A 19,154-nucleotide genomic window follows, 5' to 3' on the forward strand; every position below is an offset into this window, starting at 1 on the left:
GACAGGGGCTGTGGACTTGGCATCAGGCCAAAATATCTCTCTAGATGACTCTAATATGCAGCCAATATTGAGAACTCCTGCTTTCCAGAAGGTAGAATGAGGAGGGACTTCGAACAACATACATTTCCACAGTGTTTGAAATTTTTTCCAAATATTATGTTACCTTCGTGTTTGTTGTTTTTTTTTTTTTGATAACAGGAAGATGGATCAGAAGAAAAATAAAGAGGAAGAGGAAGGATGGAAAAAGGGAGGGGGAGGAGGACAATAAAAAGAAAAGCCTTTCTTTTCTAAAAATATTATTTATTTATTTATTTATTTATTTGAGAGAGAGAGATTACAAGCGCAGGGCGGTGGTGGGGGGTGGACTGGGGCAAGAAGGGGAAGCAGACTCACCCCTGAGTGCAGGGCCTGATGCGGGGCTCCATCCCAGGACTCTGGGATCATGACCTGAGCCGAAGGCAGATACTTAACCAACTGAACCACCCAGAAAAGGCACCCAGAGTCGCCTCAGAAAAGCCTCTCTTGGCCAGATAAGTAAAGCACTTTCCTTCTCAATCAAATTTCCTGAAGTGTCCACTTCTTCACTTCCCATTACCATCTTGACCCTGCTCAGTCTGGCTCCTGTGCCTTTCTCTTCCTAAAACTGAACAGACCATGAGCACACAACACAAGGGCACGTGGCTCCGTTCTGAGCGTCCTGACCTCTCCGAGGTATTCGCCATGGTTAGCCCACGTTGTTAGAGATCCGAGGGACCTCAAGCAATATCCTGGCACTCACCATATTATGATTCTTTTCTTCTTTCTTATGGGTTACAAAAGAGAAGAGCAAATTATGAATGATTTTGTGTTATCTTGAAGCAAGGAAGAATGCTTAATGACCGGGGGACAGATGGCATATACAGTGCCTGCCAAGATCCGGTTTAAAAAAAAAAAAAATCTCTCCATGTTCAAAATGAATGTCCAGCCTGAAAGAGATAATTAAAGAGAGTCAAAGCTATTCTCCCTCTTTGAAGTAGACTCAGCATTACAGACAACATTCTCCGGGTCTGCTTTCTCATGCAAGGACTGGGGGAGGTATAAGTGTGTCCAAGAATGCACAGACATTTGGAAAAAAGAAGAAACATTTTTCATAAAGAACTTGTGCCAGTGTGAGTCCTTCACGAAGCATATGCTAAGAGAGAATTCGGGTGCAAGAGAAGTCTGTGAAGCAAAAGGGAGAAGGGAGCAGGAGTGGGCGGGAAGGGCCTCCCACTGCCATGCAGGTCTGACACCTGGAAGGCAGAGAAGAGGGAGCAGGATGGGGGGGAGGTTGGTGAGCATCAGACCACCATGCAGGGACCCCCATCCCCAGCTCTAGTACCCCCACCTTGCTGAGTCACTGGCCAGAGCAGCTTGCCCGAGTGTGGTTTCCAGAATGCTGCTGTGGATTCTCAAGACAGAGCAGCACGATCCACGGGGAACGGAGAACCTAGCAGCGCATGCCAGGGTTGCCCAGGACTGAAACTATATGGGCAATTATTTCTCTAGTTTTAAATAGGATTGGGGCAGAGTAAAGAGGCAGCATAAGAACCCTTTGAGGGTCTTCCTCTTAGTTTCTGAAACTTTCATTCCTTATTTTAAAAGCGTCAAAAGTAAGTCTAGTCTCAAAGTGAGGAAATTGGCCCTGATTGGATAAAATGCCCAAGACAGACTGTGCTGTCCTCTGGAAACACACCTCACCAGGGGCTTCCTCCACACCCCTCTTGGTTCTTCTCCATGCAGTCCTCCTCCTCTTTGCATCCCACCAATTCTCTGCCTGTCCCTTAAATGCTACCCTTCCTCAGGCTGCTCCTGGCATTCTGTTTCCACTACCCAGGTTCCTCTTGGGGCAGGATGATATTTGAAGGACTGATTAATATACTTTTTTACTAACAGTATTTACTTCTCTCTTACCTCACCCTTTAACCCAATCCAATCATGGGAAATGGGACCGACATGAAAGGCCCACAGTATTCAATCTATTTGGGTTGTATTGCTCACCCTAGGGTCCAGAGATGGGACTGGGGAATCTACCAAGGACTGGCGATAGGAGGCAAGGGCCCACCTGGAGGACACACGCAACATCTCAGTGTCTCGATCTATTCCTTCTCTCTGCTTTTTCCAACCCAGAGAAGTTTATCTGGTCTGCAAGGTCTAGAGACATGGGAGTGTCAAATCAAGACCCAAGCCAAAAATCATCTGTTTTAATCCCTAGCAAAGTCACTCTGTCATTAATGAAAGGATAGTATGATAGAAACTGGTGACGCTGGGGAAGAGGAAGAAAGGGCTGAGGCTTGAGGGGAAGAAAAATCAAGTCTTAGCCATGGAGTAAAGAGAAAGAAGCACATTTTGAAAAATAAAAGGATATGTTTTAAATTTTATCAGGTATAAAACTTACCAAAAAATGGGAAGTGTTAGATATAGAAACCTATAGGTAGAACAGAACAGTGCTAATCTTATATGGCTAAAACTTTTTACCTCATTCTAGCTTCATTAAACCAGCTTTTTAGTGCCCAATTTTTCAGCAGGAGATAAATAATGAATTTAATGAGAATGATAATGAAGGGAAATTATCCCAGACTGAATTGCTGGTGCAGAGGAAAGTTTTTCTCTGAGCACCAGAAAACAAGTTTGCAGCCCAGGCCATATCTGGGTTTTCAGAATGTGGCCCCGGGATCTTCTGTGTCAGTGGGAGTCCCTAGAAAGAGGCCATTCCTCAGGCTTACCCCAGACTTACTAAATCACTCTCTAAGGGGAACCCTGGTAATATGCAAATTTAACAACCACCTCACGTGATTTTTATGCATGCTCAGATTATACACTCACTGCTTCAGAATTTAAGGAAACTTGCCAAAAGGGCATGAAGGATTTTGACACCTTGGATTAGGGAACAGATTATATTTCTATCATAGAATAGTTATTTAAATAAAAAGAATATATAATCTAAAATCTTCTCTTCACTGCAACATCATTCAAAATCCTCCCTTCAATTCAGGTAATTATTATCTCTTCCCATCACTGAAATAATATATCCTATAAATAACAAAATATTATTATTAAGGTGGTAGGAATGAACATTTGATATGTGTTCTAGGATTCTATCTGGTGATTTTATCTTCCTCTTCTGGGCCTCTCTCTGATATTCTTGATGTTCTATGATATTTTGGCAAAAAGCTGCTTCTCTTTCCTGGTTGCATGGCCACACAGCTGATGACTCTATTTCCCCACATGTGGCTATATGACTGACCAAGTTTGAGCCAATGAAGTGTGATTGAAAGATGTATGCAATTTCCAAATCATCCCTAACTTAAGTCAGGCTGGTCTATCTGGAATTTGGCTTTTCTCACATTCTGTAAATTGCACCACGGAAATAAGAGAGTGGCTTCAATTGTGCAGAAAAAGACAATGTCCAAGATAGAAGGAACTTAGTTCTTGATTAACCCTAATGAGAAGAGACTCTCCACCAGTTTAGACAGGCTGAATTGTTACATGAGGAAAAATTAGCTCCCATATTATTTAAGCCACTAGACTTTTGCCTTCTCTTTGCTCTAGCATCTTATCCTTTACCCTAACAAACACGAAAAACTACCCTTAGCCAATTACCACTTAGAGCCACGCATTACATCAGATTTCTGAATCCTTTTAGTCAGTGTCATGTTTATCCTCCCCACTTTGCTTACATGGACCCATAGAGCAAATAAGAAGAGAGCTATACCTTAATCATGAAGGGAACTATAAAAAATACTCAAAGACATGAGGAAATGCAGAAGGTCACTATGTGTGTAAGTAAAACCTAGATTTATGAAGCTTAAGTAGGATTTATGAGGCAGCTTTGTCCCTATGGCCAGTCTTTGTCTCACATTGGAATATACTCCTTTCAAGCATCTCAACAAAGAGCATACTTTTTTTTAAAGTTTTTTTTTTTTAAAAGTAATCTTTATTTGGTTTCTTGTACAAAATATAAATTGATTTAAGATGTTTAAGAAAGGATTTTCAGGTGTTGGAAAAGGTAAGTCATTGGGTAGTCTCTTCAATCTGCTAACAAAAAAAATCAGGTACAAATTGAATGCTCTCGATTTAGTAAATAACACACATAAAACAAGTGGTTCTGAGTTTTTGCACGTTTGACTTAAAACAATTGAACTTGTGCATTGTATAAAGATGCCCTTAAACTGTGTTTCATGTCTTGAATTCAGATTTTCTTAAGACATCTGGAAAACCAATATTTCTTCTTTTTTTTTTTTTTTTAAGATTTTATTTATTTATTTGACAGAGAGAGAGACAGAGCAAGAGAGGAAACACAAGCAAGGGGAGTGGGAGAGGAAGAAGCAGGCTCCCAGCAGAGAAGCCCAATGTGGGGCTCGATCCCAGGACTCCGGGATCACGCCCCTGAGCCGAAGGCAGACGCTTAACGACTGAGCCACCCAGAAGCCCCTGGAAAATCAATATTTCATACTGTTTATACCACCTGCCCCAACACTGTACTTGATTTTGCTACATTTGACCCAGATAGAGACTCAAATATGTAACTGAGTGCTGCCTGTATATTTACACAGAAAATATATATATTTACACAGAAATAATATATTTACACAGAAAAAATATAAGCAAATATTATTAGTGAGTTAGAGGACTACATTACCAGGTCCCCGAGTTATGAGATTACAGACTATTTTTATGTTCCTTTCTTCTTTATCTATTTCTGAATTTTCAAAACTATATATAATGGGCTTATAGTTTTATAATAGAGAGGAAACAGATTTATAGGATCTCACAACTGTAGCAGGATTTCTCATTCTCTTTCCATATCTTCTCAGTTCCTACTTCACTGCCTCACACATAATATATGCTCAATAAATAAATGCAAGAGAAGGAAAAAAGGGGAGGAAAAGGAAGGAAGAATAAAATGCAAAGTGCCATCTGTTTGCTCCTCCAGATTCACTCTCTACCCTGCTTTGAAGACTGACCAACATGAACTCCCTAGATGAGCTCCTTGTTCTCTTGTGTCTGGTTGGCTTTGGCCAAGGCGATGCACTGGCAGATCAGGGGTGTGGAGTAGCTATTTATTCCCTGAGGCAGCTCCCCGAGGGTCACTGCAGCCTGCTGTCCCCCTCAACCAACCAGACCCAAGACCCTTCCCAAACAGCTCTTCTGGTTGGGGAAAGCACTGTCCCCTCACCCCCTTCGGATCGTAGGGTGTCAATGTGCCTCACTTTTACTAGATCCAGGGTGCTGCACTTTCTTTTGCCCTGTTTTTACATCTTGTCCAGCTCTTCATAAATAGTCCCTTTATGAAATGCTCCTCAGAGTGTTCAAATTGAATGTACCATCTATGTATCGCAAGACTCAGATTGATACAGAATCTGTTGGTGACAAAGAACCCAACAAGTTCTGTCCTCCAGGAACTAATCTTGAAGGATTCAGAAAAATGTTTTAAAAGTATCACTAAGTATTGCTCAGTTCAAGTTAAAACAACAAAAAGATTATTCTCATTGGAAAACTCCAGTTTTACACCAAAGATGTTGTAGTTATGAACGAGTTATTATGCTTTTTCTCTTGAAAGGATAAACATAAACATCTACATACATAGTCCTTTCTTTCTTCATCCTTACAATAACTTTAGAGATTTAACACCCTCCAAATACTCTATATTAATAGTCTAAATCATGCATAAATGAAAGATGCTTTATTATAGTATGAGAATGTTCTCTGAAATTATTCCTTTTTAAAGACCATTTTTCATCATCTATTTAACAATATGATTTTTTTTCCCCCTTGGTGTCCTTGAAGGTGAAAAAATTTTTTAACCCAGAAAAGACAATGTGGGGTTATTTTAATACTTAAAATTAGTAATAATTTTATAAAAGTTATAAATTCAAAAAACAGAGGTCTTAATCCAATTTACAAATTTTATTATTTTATTTCTACATCTAGTGAATTTTAAAATCAACCTTTAAGTGGCCTTAATTAAACTTCACTTAAATATTCTAAATTTAATGTGTTCCTTTTATTTATGCTTGTAACTGCCAGAACTTACCCAAATGTTTAAGATAGTAATGAATCTAATAAAGTAAAAGTGTAAATTTTGTGAATCTTAAGTTCTCTTACACATTGCAATGCTTTTTAAAGCTTTATAACTCTAAAATTAAAAATTCAATTATACATTTTAAGTTGAAATTATGAAGATATCAGATCTTTTAATAAGCCAAATTACCTTAACTATTACCAATACTTTAAATACAAAACATACACAAATCATACCCAAGTTAATGCAAAATAATTTATTTCATTGGTTGGTTTTTAGCTCATTATTTCTGTATATAAAGGTCAAATGAGAGAATTACATCATCCAAGCAAACTGCAGCTGTTATCACAAGTAAATGGATTTAAACATCCCAAACAAATAAGATTATCTGCTTTAGTGGCTGATACTGAACCAAAAAGTTTTGACCAAGACACCTCTGGAGCAGCCAACACCTAGAGCAATTTTTCTTGCAACAATGAGGCTGCCTGAGCTTTATTTTATGGGACGGTCTCAATAGCCCCATTCCTCGGGTTCAGGCGATATATTACCTAATACTCAAGGCTGGGTTCAGTTAATTTATTTATTCCTTGACTCTGTTCTTAATTCTTTTCATATTTTTCCTTTTGGTAGACACAATTCTTACAGATATTTTAATGATACCAATTAGGCTGTGCATATCTTTTTTTTTTTTCTGTCATGCTAATGATAGGAGTCTCTTATCATCACTGCCACCTTTCTTTAGGTTACCGTGTAATAGCAATGGCCTGGGTGAAGGACTTGTTTCATAGGTCTCTAGGCTAAGCACTTTAACGTTTCCCTGCCCTCTTGGGCACTGCTCTTGGATTGTATGTCTTAGCCTGTGAAGGACTGGTTCTACATGAGTTGGTTTGAGTGGGTCTGGGCTGAGAAGGCTTAGATTGGGAGGGCTGGGGTGGGCATGGCTTGGGCTGAGTGGGTCTGGGCTGAGAAGGCTTAGAGGGAGGCCTGGGGTGGGCATGGCTTGGGCTGAGTGGGTCTGGGCTGAGAAGGCTTAGATTGGGAGGGCTGAGGTTGAGTGGGTTTGGGTGGAAAGGGTTTAGCTTGGGAAGGCCAGGGTTGAGTGGGTTTTGTGTGGGTGGGTTTGGGTTGAGAGGGCACAGGTTGGAATTGCTTGACCTGGGATGGCTTGGGCTGGTTGGATGTGACCTGTGAGCTGGGTAGACATTTGCTATTAGACCTGGGATAGGAATCCATTTGGAAAGCTGAATTTGAAGGCCCATCCTCTGTCTTCAGTTTGGCTCCTTGCTGAGAAGCAGGTCTTATAGGTTTTTGTATGGCTCCTGGTTGAAAGTCCCGGGGGTAAAGACCTTCAATACGGGATGTTGTTTTCATAAGTTTTCCAGTTGCCCTAGTTGGCTGTGTTCTCTGGGCAAAGGCTTGATTAGGCTGTGGACCCAGGGAATGGAAGTGACCTACATGGGAGACCATGGCCCCAGATCTTTCAAGAGCTCCTGTTGTCTGTGGTCTCCTGGGCCAGGCCTGTACATGCTGAGACATAGGCCTTAGCGGTCTCCCAAATGTTTTATCCATGTGATGTCCCCAAGGAGTTCTTGAAAATTTCATAAATCTTTCAGGTGAATAAAATCTCTGTGGTTGGAAGTATTGAAACCTAAAATTTTTACCTCGACCATGGTCCCTTGTTTTCTGAAAGGGCCAGGGATGGAACCACTTAGACCTCTGCTCTGACCAAAAGTGGGAGCCCACAACCCAGGGGGCTTTCAAAGAAACACGGTTAAAGTTACCTCCAATTCTGGTTGGTAAAGAACAGGAGTTTTCCAGATGAGTCATGAGTACTGGGGTGCAGTGGAAATTCTGAAGATTCCAGCTAGCCTGAGGCTCTCTTACAGGCATCTCAGCTAGGCTTTCAGATGAGCTTTCTGGCTGACTGTGTCTTTGTTGTCTCTCATCTTTAGCTGTTCCAGCCAGGTTTTCACTACGGGAACTGTGAATTCCCTGAACGTTCTCGAAGTCTTGATCTACCTGGATTCCCAGCTCCCTGGCCAGGGAGCCCATGTCCTCCATGGACACACATCTGAGTGAAGATGACATCACTTCCTGCAGAGCAGCTTGAAGACCCTCCATATTCTTCCCTCTCTCCCCAGCTTCCTCCTCCTCCCAAAACAGTAGCTGTGATGGTTTCAACTTTAGAATCCTCTGGAAAAGCTGAGCCTCTTCACTCTCCTGGGCCTGGGGACTGAGGACAAAGTAGAATCTTTCGGTGGCAGCTTCTCCTAAAAACATTAGCAAGTCCCACTCCTTCTCACCTAGGTAGTCAGTGAAAAAAAACACAGCTGAGGAAACTTCCACCAAAAAACCAAACTGTATCCAAAAACTTTCTAGGTCTCCACGAAGGTTGGCCAGAGCAACAGGCTTTTGGAAAAAACTAGGGTTTGCCTTTAGACCATCGCTCTCAGGAAAATGCCACATTATCTCAACCAGGCCATCAGAGATTTGCCGCGGAAGCACTGGGACAGTACAATCCTGATGGAGAAAGATTTTGTGTGATTTCAGTTGGGCAGGACCAAGCAGTCTATTGAGGATTCTGGACTTGGAGAAGCTACAGTTTCCTAGGCGCACAAAAGAGATGACAGGCATCTTCGGAAACATTTCTGCGTCCCCCATAGGCCCTCCTGAAGACTGTGTTGACCACTTTTTCACAATGTCCTTCATGGCCCCTAGCATTAAGATGCTTTTGTTGTTTTCTGCATCTGGCAGGAGCAGCGGAAGAGCAAACCGGCACTGATACATGTTTGACATGACTTCACGCTGCAACGAGCTGTCTGAACAGAGCAGAGAGGCACAAAGAACATCAAAAGGATGAATGGTTTGTATGTCCCTGATTTCCAAATTCTCTACTCCAGTCAGCAACTCCTCTTTGCCATCCTCAGCCGGAACCTTGTATCTGAGGACTGTATCTCTGGCTGTCACATCCACAGCTTGAACTTTCATCAGGAAATTCCAGGCTAAGTCTCCTGGAGTCTCAGGCGTCCACATACATCCTCGATCTAAGGAGAATTGCTTAACAACATCTGGCAGAATCTTTGTGCTCCTATCCATGTTCAAACAAGACAGGACATCTTTAAACACTTTTTTTCTTTCTGTAGGGAAAAAGATACTCTGTGAATACCACACTCAAAATTATATAAGCAATTGACATTTTCATTGTAAAAAGATGGAACAACACATAAAGTGAAAGTTCCCTTTCACCACTCTGCCAATTCCACTTTCCTTCTAAGAGATGTCAATATGTTACATGTTTGCTTCCCATCCTTACTCCATGCAAGTACGTAAGTATGCATGCATACATCACTTGGTTTAGTGGGTGCTATTTTATTTTTACATAAATGATATTAAACTAAGCAAATGATTCTTCAACTTCTTTCCACTTAATGGTATTCTTTGCAAATTCTTCCAAATCAGTTTATACAGAGATTGACTTAATTCATTTTAGCTAATCCATCATATTTCATGATTTAGATGGACCACTACTTATTTAACCACTGTCTACTGATGATCATTTAGGCTTTCCAACTTTTTTACCAATGTTTATATGCAGCAATGAAAAACATTGCTAATGCTTCATGATATACATGTATGAAGAATTTTCTAGGTTGATACTGATTTCTTTCTTAAATGTATCTCTTGCTAAAGTTTGGAGAAATGGAATATTTTATTTCCATTAAAGTTTTCTCAGAATTTATGTGTTGTACCTAATTTCTCCTGATCTCCCATTTCCTAATACACCTCCTAACCACTTCTTGGAAATACAGAGATAGTGCTTAGTAGAGAAAGAAGACCAGAGAACATTTTTTACTCCTGGTAGATGGCAAACTAGCATAAGATTCTTGGGTCCTCTATAAAAATAATCTGGAAGAGGGGCGCCTGGGTGGCTCAGTCAGTTAAACATCTGACTCTTGATTTCGGCTCAGCTCATGATCTCAGGGTTGTGGGATCGAGCCCTGTGGTGGGCTCCATGCTTAGTGTGGAGTCGGCTTGAGATTCTCTCTCTCCCTCTCCCTCCACTCTTCCTTCCACTCTCTCTTACTCCTTCTCTCTCTCTCTCTCTCAAATAAATCTTCTTTAAAAATAGCATGGAAGAAACAACAGACATGAAGAAAAAGTATGGATTTTAAGAATTCACAAAGGTAACTCTAAGAAATCCTAGGGCAGTCTAAAAGTCACTTGAATTGGAATATGTTTTGGGATAAGAAGGTGAGGGAGGAGTTGAGCAAAAAGGGTTCCCAGAGGAGGCAGTGAGAGGATAAGTTGCAGGTAACCTTTTAGGTCCTGCTTTTGCCTATCACCTAATTTGTCTTTGGACAACAATCTACTATTTCTTCAGCACAAAAACCAGTACTCACACAGCCCAGGCCAAGATGTCTAGTATTGACAAGGTAATAATAGGGTTACTATGGAGCTCATTTGGGATGCCACCAAGAAGCAACAGAGTAAATCTTATACGCAGCAGCAATGATACAATCAGTAAGTACAGAGCTGGATGAAAAAGAAAAAGTTAAGAAGCAATATCTAGAACCCAATACATTTTATTTATTTGTCAGAGAGGAAGTGAGAGAGAGTGCATGCACACAAGCAGAGGGAACAGCAGGTAGAGGGAGAAGCAGGCTGCCCCCTGAACAGGGACCCCGACACGGAACTTGATCCCAGGACCCCGGGATCATGACCCGAGCTGAGGGCATACACTTCACCAACTAAGCCACTCAGGCATTATAAATTTGTGTAGATTTAAAATTCATGAAAATAGCCCAGCTAAGGCAAAAAGAAATGATCAGAGATTTTAGCTGCCACCCACTGAAAGGAGAATTTCAAATTTGAGTCCAGTTAGGTTAATTGGAAACTAAAACAGATCAAAAAAACTAAGATTCTTAGGAGATATTTAACAATTGAGAGGGTTGACTGGGTGGCTCAGTCAACTGGGTTAAGTGTCTGCCTTCAGTTCAGGTCATGATCCCAGGGTCCTGGGACAGAGCCCTGCCTCTCCCTCTGCCGGCTACTCCCCATGCTTGTGCGCTCTCTCTCTCCCTCTCTCTCTCTCTGTCAAATGAGTAAATACAATCTTTAAAAACAACAACAACAACTTTAGTCTTAGAAAGAGACTTGTAGTCTCAGAAAGAGAGGAAGGAACAAGTGAGACTGAAAAAAAATATTTGAATAAATAGTGGCTGAAGATTTTCCAAATTTGGTTTAAAAAAAGTTTTACAGATTTACACAACTCTCTAAACCCTAAGGAGGATAAAAACAAAACAGCTAAAAAAATTTTAAGAAAAAGATCTTGAAATCACCCAGAATAAAAATGACACTTACAGGGAACAATGATTAAAAAAAAACTGCACGCTTAGCATCAGAAACAATGGAAGCCAAAAGACAAAGGAATGCCATTAATAAAGTCCTGAAGGCAGAAAAATTGCCGATCTATAATTCTGTACCTAGCAGAAATAGCCTTCTGGAATTAAAGCAAAATAAAGACATTTTCAATAAACAAAATCTAAGAAAATTTCCCACGAGCAGACCTGCGCTAAAAGAAATAATAAATAAAACTCTTCAGACTAAAGGGAAACAACATCACATTAAAACTTAGGCCGTCAGGAAGAGAGAAAGGGTGCAGGAAATGGTAAATCTATGGGTTTGTACCATGGGATGAACTCAACTATAAGCTGGAAGGGAAGGGAATAGATTGATACAGTCTATATACAAGCCGACCTTATACACAGCAGAGCACACAGAGCAACACCATAAGCCATCCTGAGACTTAGATTAGACACTGATATTTTTTGTCATGAAATTTAACATAACAGAAAGCATGGTGACTCTTCTCCTTTGAATCAGATTAATTTGGATTTTTTTTTTCAGTTCCTAGCTGCATAGATAAATATTACAGAGGAAAGAGACAGAGGATAGCCACATGCCTCCAGTCAACTAGAGTAGACTGGTTAGCTATTAGAATTACATTGCAAGTCATAACTACATTACTGAAACTTTTCTTGACCTGTTTTGCTAAAATTGACAAATCTGCTAAAATTTGCTAAATTGCTGAATTTACTAAAGGTGTTAGATTGATTGAAAAAAATAGCCCCAATTAATGGCTTTCTGGATATATTTTGGCTTTCAGCAGTATCATTTTGTCAGAAGTGGTATCTATTTTTCCCTAGTCCTTGAATTTACACCGTCTTTGTGACATACTTTGACCAACAGAATGTGGCAGAAGTGATGGTGTTATGGGCTGAATTATGTCTACTTCCTACCCCCCCCCGCAAAAAAAAAAAAAAAAAAATGTGTTGAAGTCCCCAGGTCCTCAGAATGTGGCCTTATCTGTAAATAAAATCTTTACAGAGATCAAGTTAAAATGAGGTCATCAGGGTGGGCCCCATCCAGTATGACTGGTATCCTTACAAAAAGGGGAAATTTGAAAACAGAGACATGCACAGAGAGAAAATTATTTGAAGACACACAGAGAGGAGGTGGTCTACAAGCCAGGGAATAACTGAGGCTACCAGAAACTAGGGAGAGAAGACTGGCACAGCTCCTTTACTAACACCTGCAGAGATGTTATGACCCTGGTAACACCTTGGTTTCAGACCTGTGACCTCCATAACTGGGAGACCTCCACTGTTAGGCCACTCTTTTGTAGTACTTTAGTGAGCCCTAGGAAACTAATACAGATGGCATGACAGTTCTGAGCCTAAGTCTCCTCCTCTCTCTGTCTCTTTCTCTCTCTCCCTCTCTCCCTTGCCTTCTCTCTTATACCCCTCTGTCTTCACCATAAGAATATGCCCCTACTGGTCTGAGAATAAGTCCAGACCAGCCTGCCAGGAGATGACAGACTAGCCTATAGCCAGCTGACCACAGACACATGAATAAACCCAGGGAAGACCAGAAGAACTGCCTAGTGAACTACAGACACTCTTATTGTTTTAATAAGCTTTGTCAGGCAGCGCTACTGTTGCAATAAATAACTGATAGAGAAAACAAGATTATACAAACCAAACAGTAACAGACAAGAATCATCATATGGAGGAATGGAGAATGAAGAAAAAATGGAATAAACAAACAAAAGGGATTTTTTGCAGGATAATGATGATACTATGCAATGAATAATTAAGTCAACCCTATACAATAAGTGAAATATGTAAATAAATAAAAATTAAGAATGAGGCCTAAAAATGATTATGGACTGGGAAGGTATGGGGGTGGGACAAGATTTGTGTCGTAGGTTAAATCATGCACCCCTCAAATTCATGTTAAAATCATTGCAGATGTAATTAGTTAAGATGAGGACATTACAGTGGGCCCTAATCCAATATGACTAATGTCCTTATAAAGGGGGAAATTTGGACCTAGACGAATGCGCTCAGGGAGACAAACTGTGTAAAGATGAAGGCAGATGAGGGGGATATTTTTACAAGCCAAAGAATGCCAAAGATTTCCAGCACACCACCAGAGGCTAGGAACAGATTCTCCTTTACAGCCTTCGGAAGTAACCAACCTTATAGTCACCTTGATTTCTGCCTTCTAGCCTCCAAACTGAGATAACACATTTCTGTTGCTGATTGTTTAAGCTCCCCCGTTTGTGGTACTCTGCTACGGCAGCCCTAGCCAACTGATGCCAGGTGTGATGAGGAGGTCACTACTCCTCTCCTACCTAGAACTGGATGGTGAATCCCCAGGATTTGAACTGAATGGGAGATGATAGTTACCTTTCCCTCCTCTACTCAGAACTTGGCGATCTTTACTGTCATAGACAATCTCTCTCCAAATAAAGCATTTCTCAGTTTTCGAATTTTCATTCAGAAATACTCCAATTAAAGATACTGATATAATTTCCCTTACCAAGATGGCAATTTATGACTAGATTGAGCCAAGTAACAATATTTTGGGATCTTATCCATTCATCACAGGCTCCTCTCTGATTTTCACTTCAATAATTAGGCCCATAACCTCCATATCCCATTGGTCACAAAGGCATTAAAATGACTTAAGAACCTTAATTTGACAAATACAAGATAACACCTAAAATTAGTGGTGAGCAACTTCTTATATGCATCCTGGAGATGACTGCAGAAACCTATAAGCTGACAATCAGTATTTATTTTTGCTTATACTGTCCACCATTGTGTACGTCCTGGGTCTTCCTCTCTGTCAACATCCCCCTCTAAGAAAATTCCAGGTTAGGGAGGCAATAAAGAATCTCTGAGTAGCCGCTTTTCTGCTGACATCTGGTGCCCTTCCTCACCCCTTCTCCCCATTATGGCACGGAAACCTAAAAATAAGTTGTTGCCCAACTAACTATCACATATCACTCCCATACCTTCAATCCTTTTCTCCTCCTCGTGCTCCTCCTCCTCCAATGACATGCCAGTTTCTGAACCCTCACAACTCCGTTCTTCATCAGAGAAGCGTGTGCTTTCTGAATCTGCAGAGCCCTCTTCACCATCAGAAACACTGTGCTCTGGGTCATTATAATCCTCTTCTTCCACGGCAGGGTCCACATCTTCAGAGCATCGAAGAGATTCCAGATACTCCTCTTTTCCTAAGTACAAAGAATCATCTGGCTCCTCGTATCTCTGTCCATCCTGTAAATACACAATAGTTTCTGGAATTTCATATTCAGTGTTCTCCATTGAATGTGGCAGTATGACTTGGGGTGTATTGTATTCCTTCTCATTTTCCCTGGAGGTCCAAGCAGTTTCCTTATGACTCGTTTTCTTGTCCCCGAAGGATTCAGAGGTTCCTATATCCAGGTGTTCTTTCTCTGGGAAGGACACTGTGATCTCAGGACTCTCAGGCTGTTTCTCTCCAGAGGAAAAACGATCTTCTGAATTCCTGCCTACCCTTACAGGTTGAGGAAGTTCTATATTCTTGTGCTTTAAAAATTCTGAAAAGAACAAGAAAGTTGGGGGGGGGGGTTGTTTCATTTTTCCAAATTAACAAAAAGAAATTTTATAGTAACTTGAGTTTCCAAGACCTCGAAGCATCATCTCTCTTCATTATTTCAAAACTGGAGGATAGGAATACTGAGCATCTCCCACATAAATAACAAGTCAACTGTCATTCTTTCTCTCCCTGGAAAAAAATCAGATCACATTCCTACCTTGCTCAAAAGTTTGAGTTCTACACAGCAGACTAAAAAGAGTACATGAGTGAAACAGAAAATGTGAATCCTATGAATAGTGCTTACTTGTGGTTTTACTGTGACCCAAAACCAACTCAGATTTCCTAGGGCCATTGCTAATGAAATCTGATCCTAGTAATTTCTAATCAGGAAGCAAATAGCTCTAATTTGGAATAGTAAGTCCTAGAAATAACAATATCTATTTCTCTAAGCATATGGGCCTTGTCCTCCATTAGAGACCATTAACATTAACCTTTTTATCTGAGCCTCTGTCTCTCTAATATCTGTTAAAATAATCTTCAGTATTTTTTAGATTTTTATACAAAGGAGCTACATCTGCCTCTAGTGGTAATCTACAGAATTGCTAAATAATCCATTCTGGAAGAATTACTCCCTCATCTGCCACGAACTATCTTTAAACATAGAAGAATTAGCATTTGAATTGCTCCAGAAAAGTAGGCTTCTGCTGGCATTCTTATCACAGAAAAAAATGAAGTTACTGAACCATCATGCCTGTGTGCTACAAATCATTTTTCTGACATTTCCAAAATGGTTATACTAAGTGAAAGATGCAGCCTTTGGTCTTGGGTTTGTTAAATATGCATGAATTTACTTACTGAATAGTAAGCAGTTTATACTAGCACTAAAAAAAACCCTGCCGGTTTTGGAAACAGTTTCAACAAAAAATTATCAATCCCCTAAACCAATAAGATACATTGTTCCCTACTTTAAAATCCTGGACACTTTTACCCTTTATCATATTTCAGTGAAAATTATCTCCGGGAGATAGACGAATGAAAACAAAAGGCAATCATTTTCTTTTTTCAGGAAATCTGCCTTTTCTCTCTCACCCCCACCAAAAAGTATAGAAATCCAACTTACCATGCTGTAAGCCCCAAATGGTAGCTGACTCTGGAAAAGTACTAAGTAAACACTTGAGAAAATTCTGACAGCTCACTTCTCCCTTTTTCTGCACCAAAATTAACAGCTTTCGACTTTTCTTCAGGGGATCTGTAATATTCTCCAAAGTCTCATATTCTTCCTCAGAAACCAGCCTCCGGGAGGTTAATGTATCTAACACAGAATCAGGATCTTGTTGGAGGATTTCAAGTAAGTTTCTTCGTTCTCTTTCTATGATCTCTGAAGGAACACTCCCCGCAGCCATTGTTCTCCTGTCCTTTAGACCAGGAAGTGGATTATGAAACCGTTCCAATAGCAAATAAACACAGGTTTTTAAGAAAATGGCAAAATAATTATATTTGGCAAAGATTCAACAAAGATGCCTAGCATTGGAGAAAGTGGATACAAATAAGCCAAGACAGTGTGGAGATCTAGCCCTGAGCCCACCCAGACCTGGCTCCCTATAGATTATCTATCTACTCTTTCGATGACTCGAGTCAGTCTCATCTTGACTCAGCCCCAGGGTCAATTCTTCCGAGAAGTCTCCCTTGAACTTCAGTTTGGACTAGGTATTCCCTGCTCTGGGCTCTATTTGTCATAAGAATGTGAATTGATTAACTCTTTCCAGAGAGAAATCTGGCAATAGGCAGCAAAAAATAAATAAATGCCGATAGACAAAAATACAAATTTATTCCATTCAACTCAGCAATTTCACTTCTAGGAAATTATCCTAAGGAAATAATCAGACAAAGGCCCAAAGGTGTAAGTGCAAGAACCTGCATGACAACATTGTTTATAACAGCAGAAAATTTAAAATAACCAAGATTTCCATAAATTGGGGATTTGTGGAATAAATGTTGATATATCAACAGTGAAACAGAAAAGAACAGTTTAAAAGGACGAAGCAGGGAGCCTGGCTGGCTCAGTCAGCACAGCATGAGACTCTTGATCTCAGGGTCATGAGCTCAACCCCCACGTTGGGGGTAGAGTTTACTTGAAAAATAAAGACACAAATAAATAAAAGGATGAAGTAAGTGTATGTATATTGACAACTAGTGATATCCATGATATATTGTTATAAAAGGCAGAAAGTTACAGATCCCACTTTTGTTTAAAAAATTAAAATGTGTAGGGGCGCCTGGGTGGCTCAGTTGGTTAAGTGTCTGCCCGGGATCCTGGGATCAAGCCCTGTGTGGGGCTCCCTGCTCAGCGGGAAGCCTGCTTCTGCCTCTTCCTCTGCTGCTCTCCCTGCTTGTTCTCTCTCTCTCTGACAAATAAGTAAATAAAATCTTTAAAAATAAATAAAAAATTAAAATGTGTATAGTGTACATATATAAAATGTATATAGAGATAGGTATTTAAAAGAAGACAGTCAGGAGAGAGATACCCCAATTGTAACACTGGTTATCTCTAAGCATATGATTACAGAGGGATTCATACTTTCTACTTTAAACACTACTGCATATTTTAATAGTTTATATTTTTTGTTTCTATTAGCAGACTTCAGTTTTTATTTTTTTTTTAAGATTTTATTTATCTATTTATTTATTTACTTGAGAGAGAGTGTGTGTGAGCACATGTGCATGCAATGTGCAGGGCGGGGGGGTGGGCAGCAGGGAACAGCAGATTCCGTGCTGAGCACAGAGCCCTAAACAGGGCTCAATCTCACGACCCTGAGATCAGGACCTGAGCTGAAATCAAGACTAGGAGGCTTAACCGACTGAGCCACCCAGGCACCCCTGATTTTTTTTTTTTAAGACTATCTAGTTGGTCCTTTTTTTTTTTNTTGGTCTTTTTTTTTTTTCAGATTTATTTATTCATTTGAGAGAAAGCGCGTGAGCACAGGTGGGAGGGGCAGAGAGAGAATCCTAGGCCAACTCCATGCTGAGCACAGAGCCCTATGCGGGGCCTCTCCCTCCCATGACACAAAGATCATGACCTGAGTGGAAACCAAGAGTCATACGCTTAACCGACTGAGCCACCCAAGTGCCCCAGATGGTCTTTATTTACAGTTCCATAGTTCACAAGAATCTGAAAACAATCTAAATAACTATCAACAGGATACTGGATGAATAAACTGTAGTATTTCATGTAACAGTATACACCTTTCAAAAAGAATGAACTTAAGTGACTCACAATATAATCATAAAAATATAAAAGGAAGGGGTGCTTGGGTGGCTCAGTCGGTTGCGTGTCTGCGTTCGGCTCAGGTCATGATCCCAGGGTCCTGGGATCAAGCCCCAAGTCGGGCTCTCTGCTCAGCGGGAGTCTGCTTCTCCCTCTCTCCCCCTCTGTGCTCTCTGTCTCTCTCAAATAAATAAAATAGTTTAAAAAAATTTTTTTAAATGGAAAACTTTAAGTCCCAAAAGATTATGTACAGCATGATACCCTTTTTAAAAGTTGAATGTAACTTAAATACATACACATGCATGCACACATTTTAGGAATATACATGGAGTCATTAAAATTATGTAAAGTGTGGGTGCCTAGCTGTCTCAGTCAGTAGAGCATGCAACTCTTGATCTCGGGGTTGTAAGTTTGAGCCCCTAGAGATTACTTAAAACTAACATCTTTTAAAAAATTATATAAAATGGAAAATAATGAAATAATGAATATGAAGTTAAGAAAGATGGTTACCTAGGTTCGGGAGAAGTTGGAGATAAGAGGGGATAAGGGGACAGGGAGATCATGGAGTTAGACACAGGATATCATCCAGGGATGAGTATATAGGTCCTTACTATATTATTAAAGGTAATTAAATATGTAAATAAAGGCAGGCACCAATGCTGCAGGCACCAAAGCTGAGAATGTATTAAGAACCAAGGATAACGATTAATCCAATTCCACTGTCCCCGAGGTTGAAAAAAGATTAAGAAAATCCCTATATATTAAAAAGTAGTTTTAGGTTAAGTGTTTAACTAAATGTGTCTCAAAAGTAGGAATTTTGAGATGCATCCCAGCTAATACTGACAGACAATGTAAGTTTGCCAATCTTTTTTTATTCACCTTGGTAGGTAAGGCATTCTAAGAATAGGCTCTCAAACC

At 40.2% G+C, this 19,154-nt stretch overlaps 1 protein-coding gene across 1 annotated transcript; it reads right to left on the reverse strand.

The window, feature by feature from the left end:
* Positions 1 to 6,281: 6,281 nt before the first annotated feature.
* On the reverse strand, positions 6,282 to 17,246 carry CARD6 (caspase recruitment domain family member 6). Its single transcript, XM_002922615.4, has 4 exons — positions 16,092 to 17,246; positions 14,406 to 14,972; positions 7,028 to 9,180; positions 6,282 to 6,969 (listed from the first exon to the last, which is right to left on the reverse strand). Exons 1-4 carry the CDS (start codon positions 16,372 to 16,374, stop codon positions 6,850 to 6,852), a joined length of 3,123 nt encoding a protein of 1,040 aa, XP_002922661.1. The 5' UTR covers positions 16,375 to 17,246; the 3' UTR covers positions 6,282 to 6,849.
* Between the last annotated feature and the right edge of the window lie 1,908 nt (positions 17,247 to 19,154).

Source organism: Ailuropoda melanoleuca, chromosome 3 (assembly GCF_002007445.2).
Source record: "Ailuropoda melanoleuca isolate Jingjing chromosome 3, ASM200744v2, whole genome shotgun sequence".
Classification (NCBI taxonomy): Eukaryota; Metazoa; Chordata; class Mammalia; order Carnivora; family Ursidae; genus Ailuropoda; species Ailuropoda melanoleuca.

Excerpts from the sequence above, each read along its gene's own strand:
- CARD6 (XM_002922615.4), bottom strand. The coding sequence starts at position 16,374 with ATGGCTGCGGGGAGTGTTCCTTCAGAGATCATAGAAAGAGAACGAAGA. Across the intron at positions 14,973-16,091 it reads CATTTGGGGCTTACAGCATG|AATTTTTAAAGCACAAGAAT; the intron begins GTAAGTTGGATT and ends TGTTCTTTTCAG. Across the intron at positions 9,181-14,405 it reads GGAGGAGAAAAGGATTGAAG|AAAGAAAAAAAGTGTTTAAA; the intron begins GTATGGGAGTGA and ends TTTTCCCTACAG.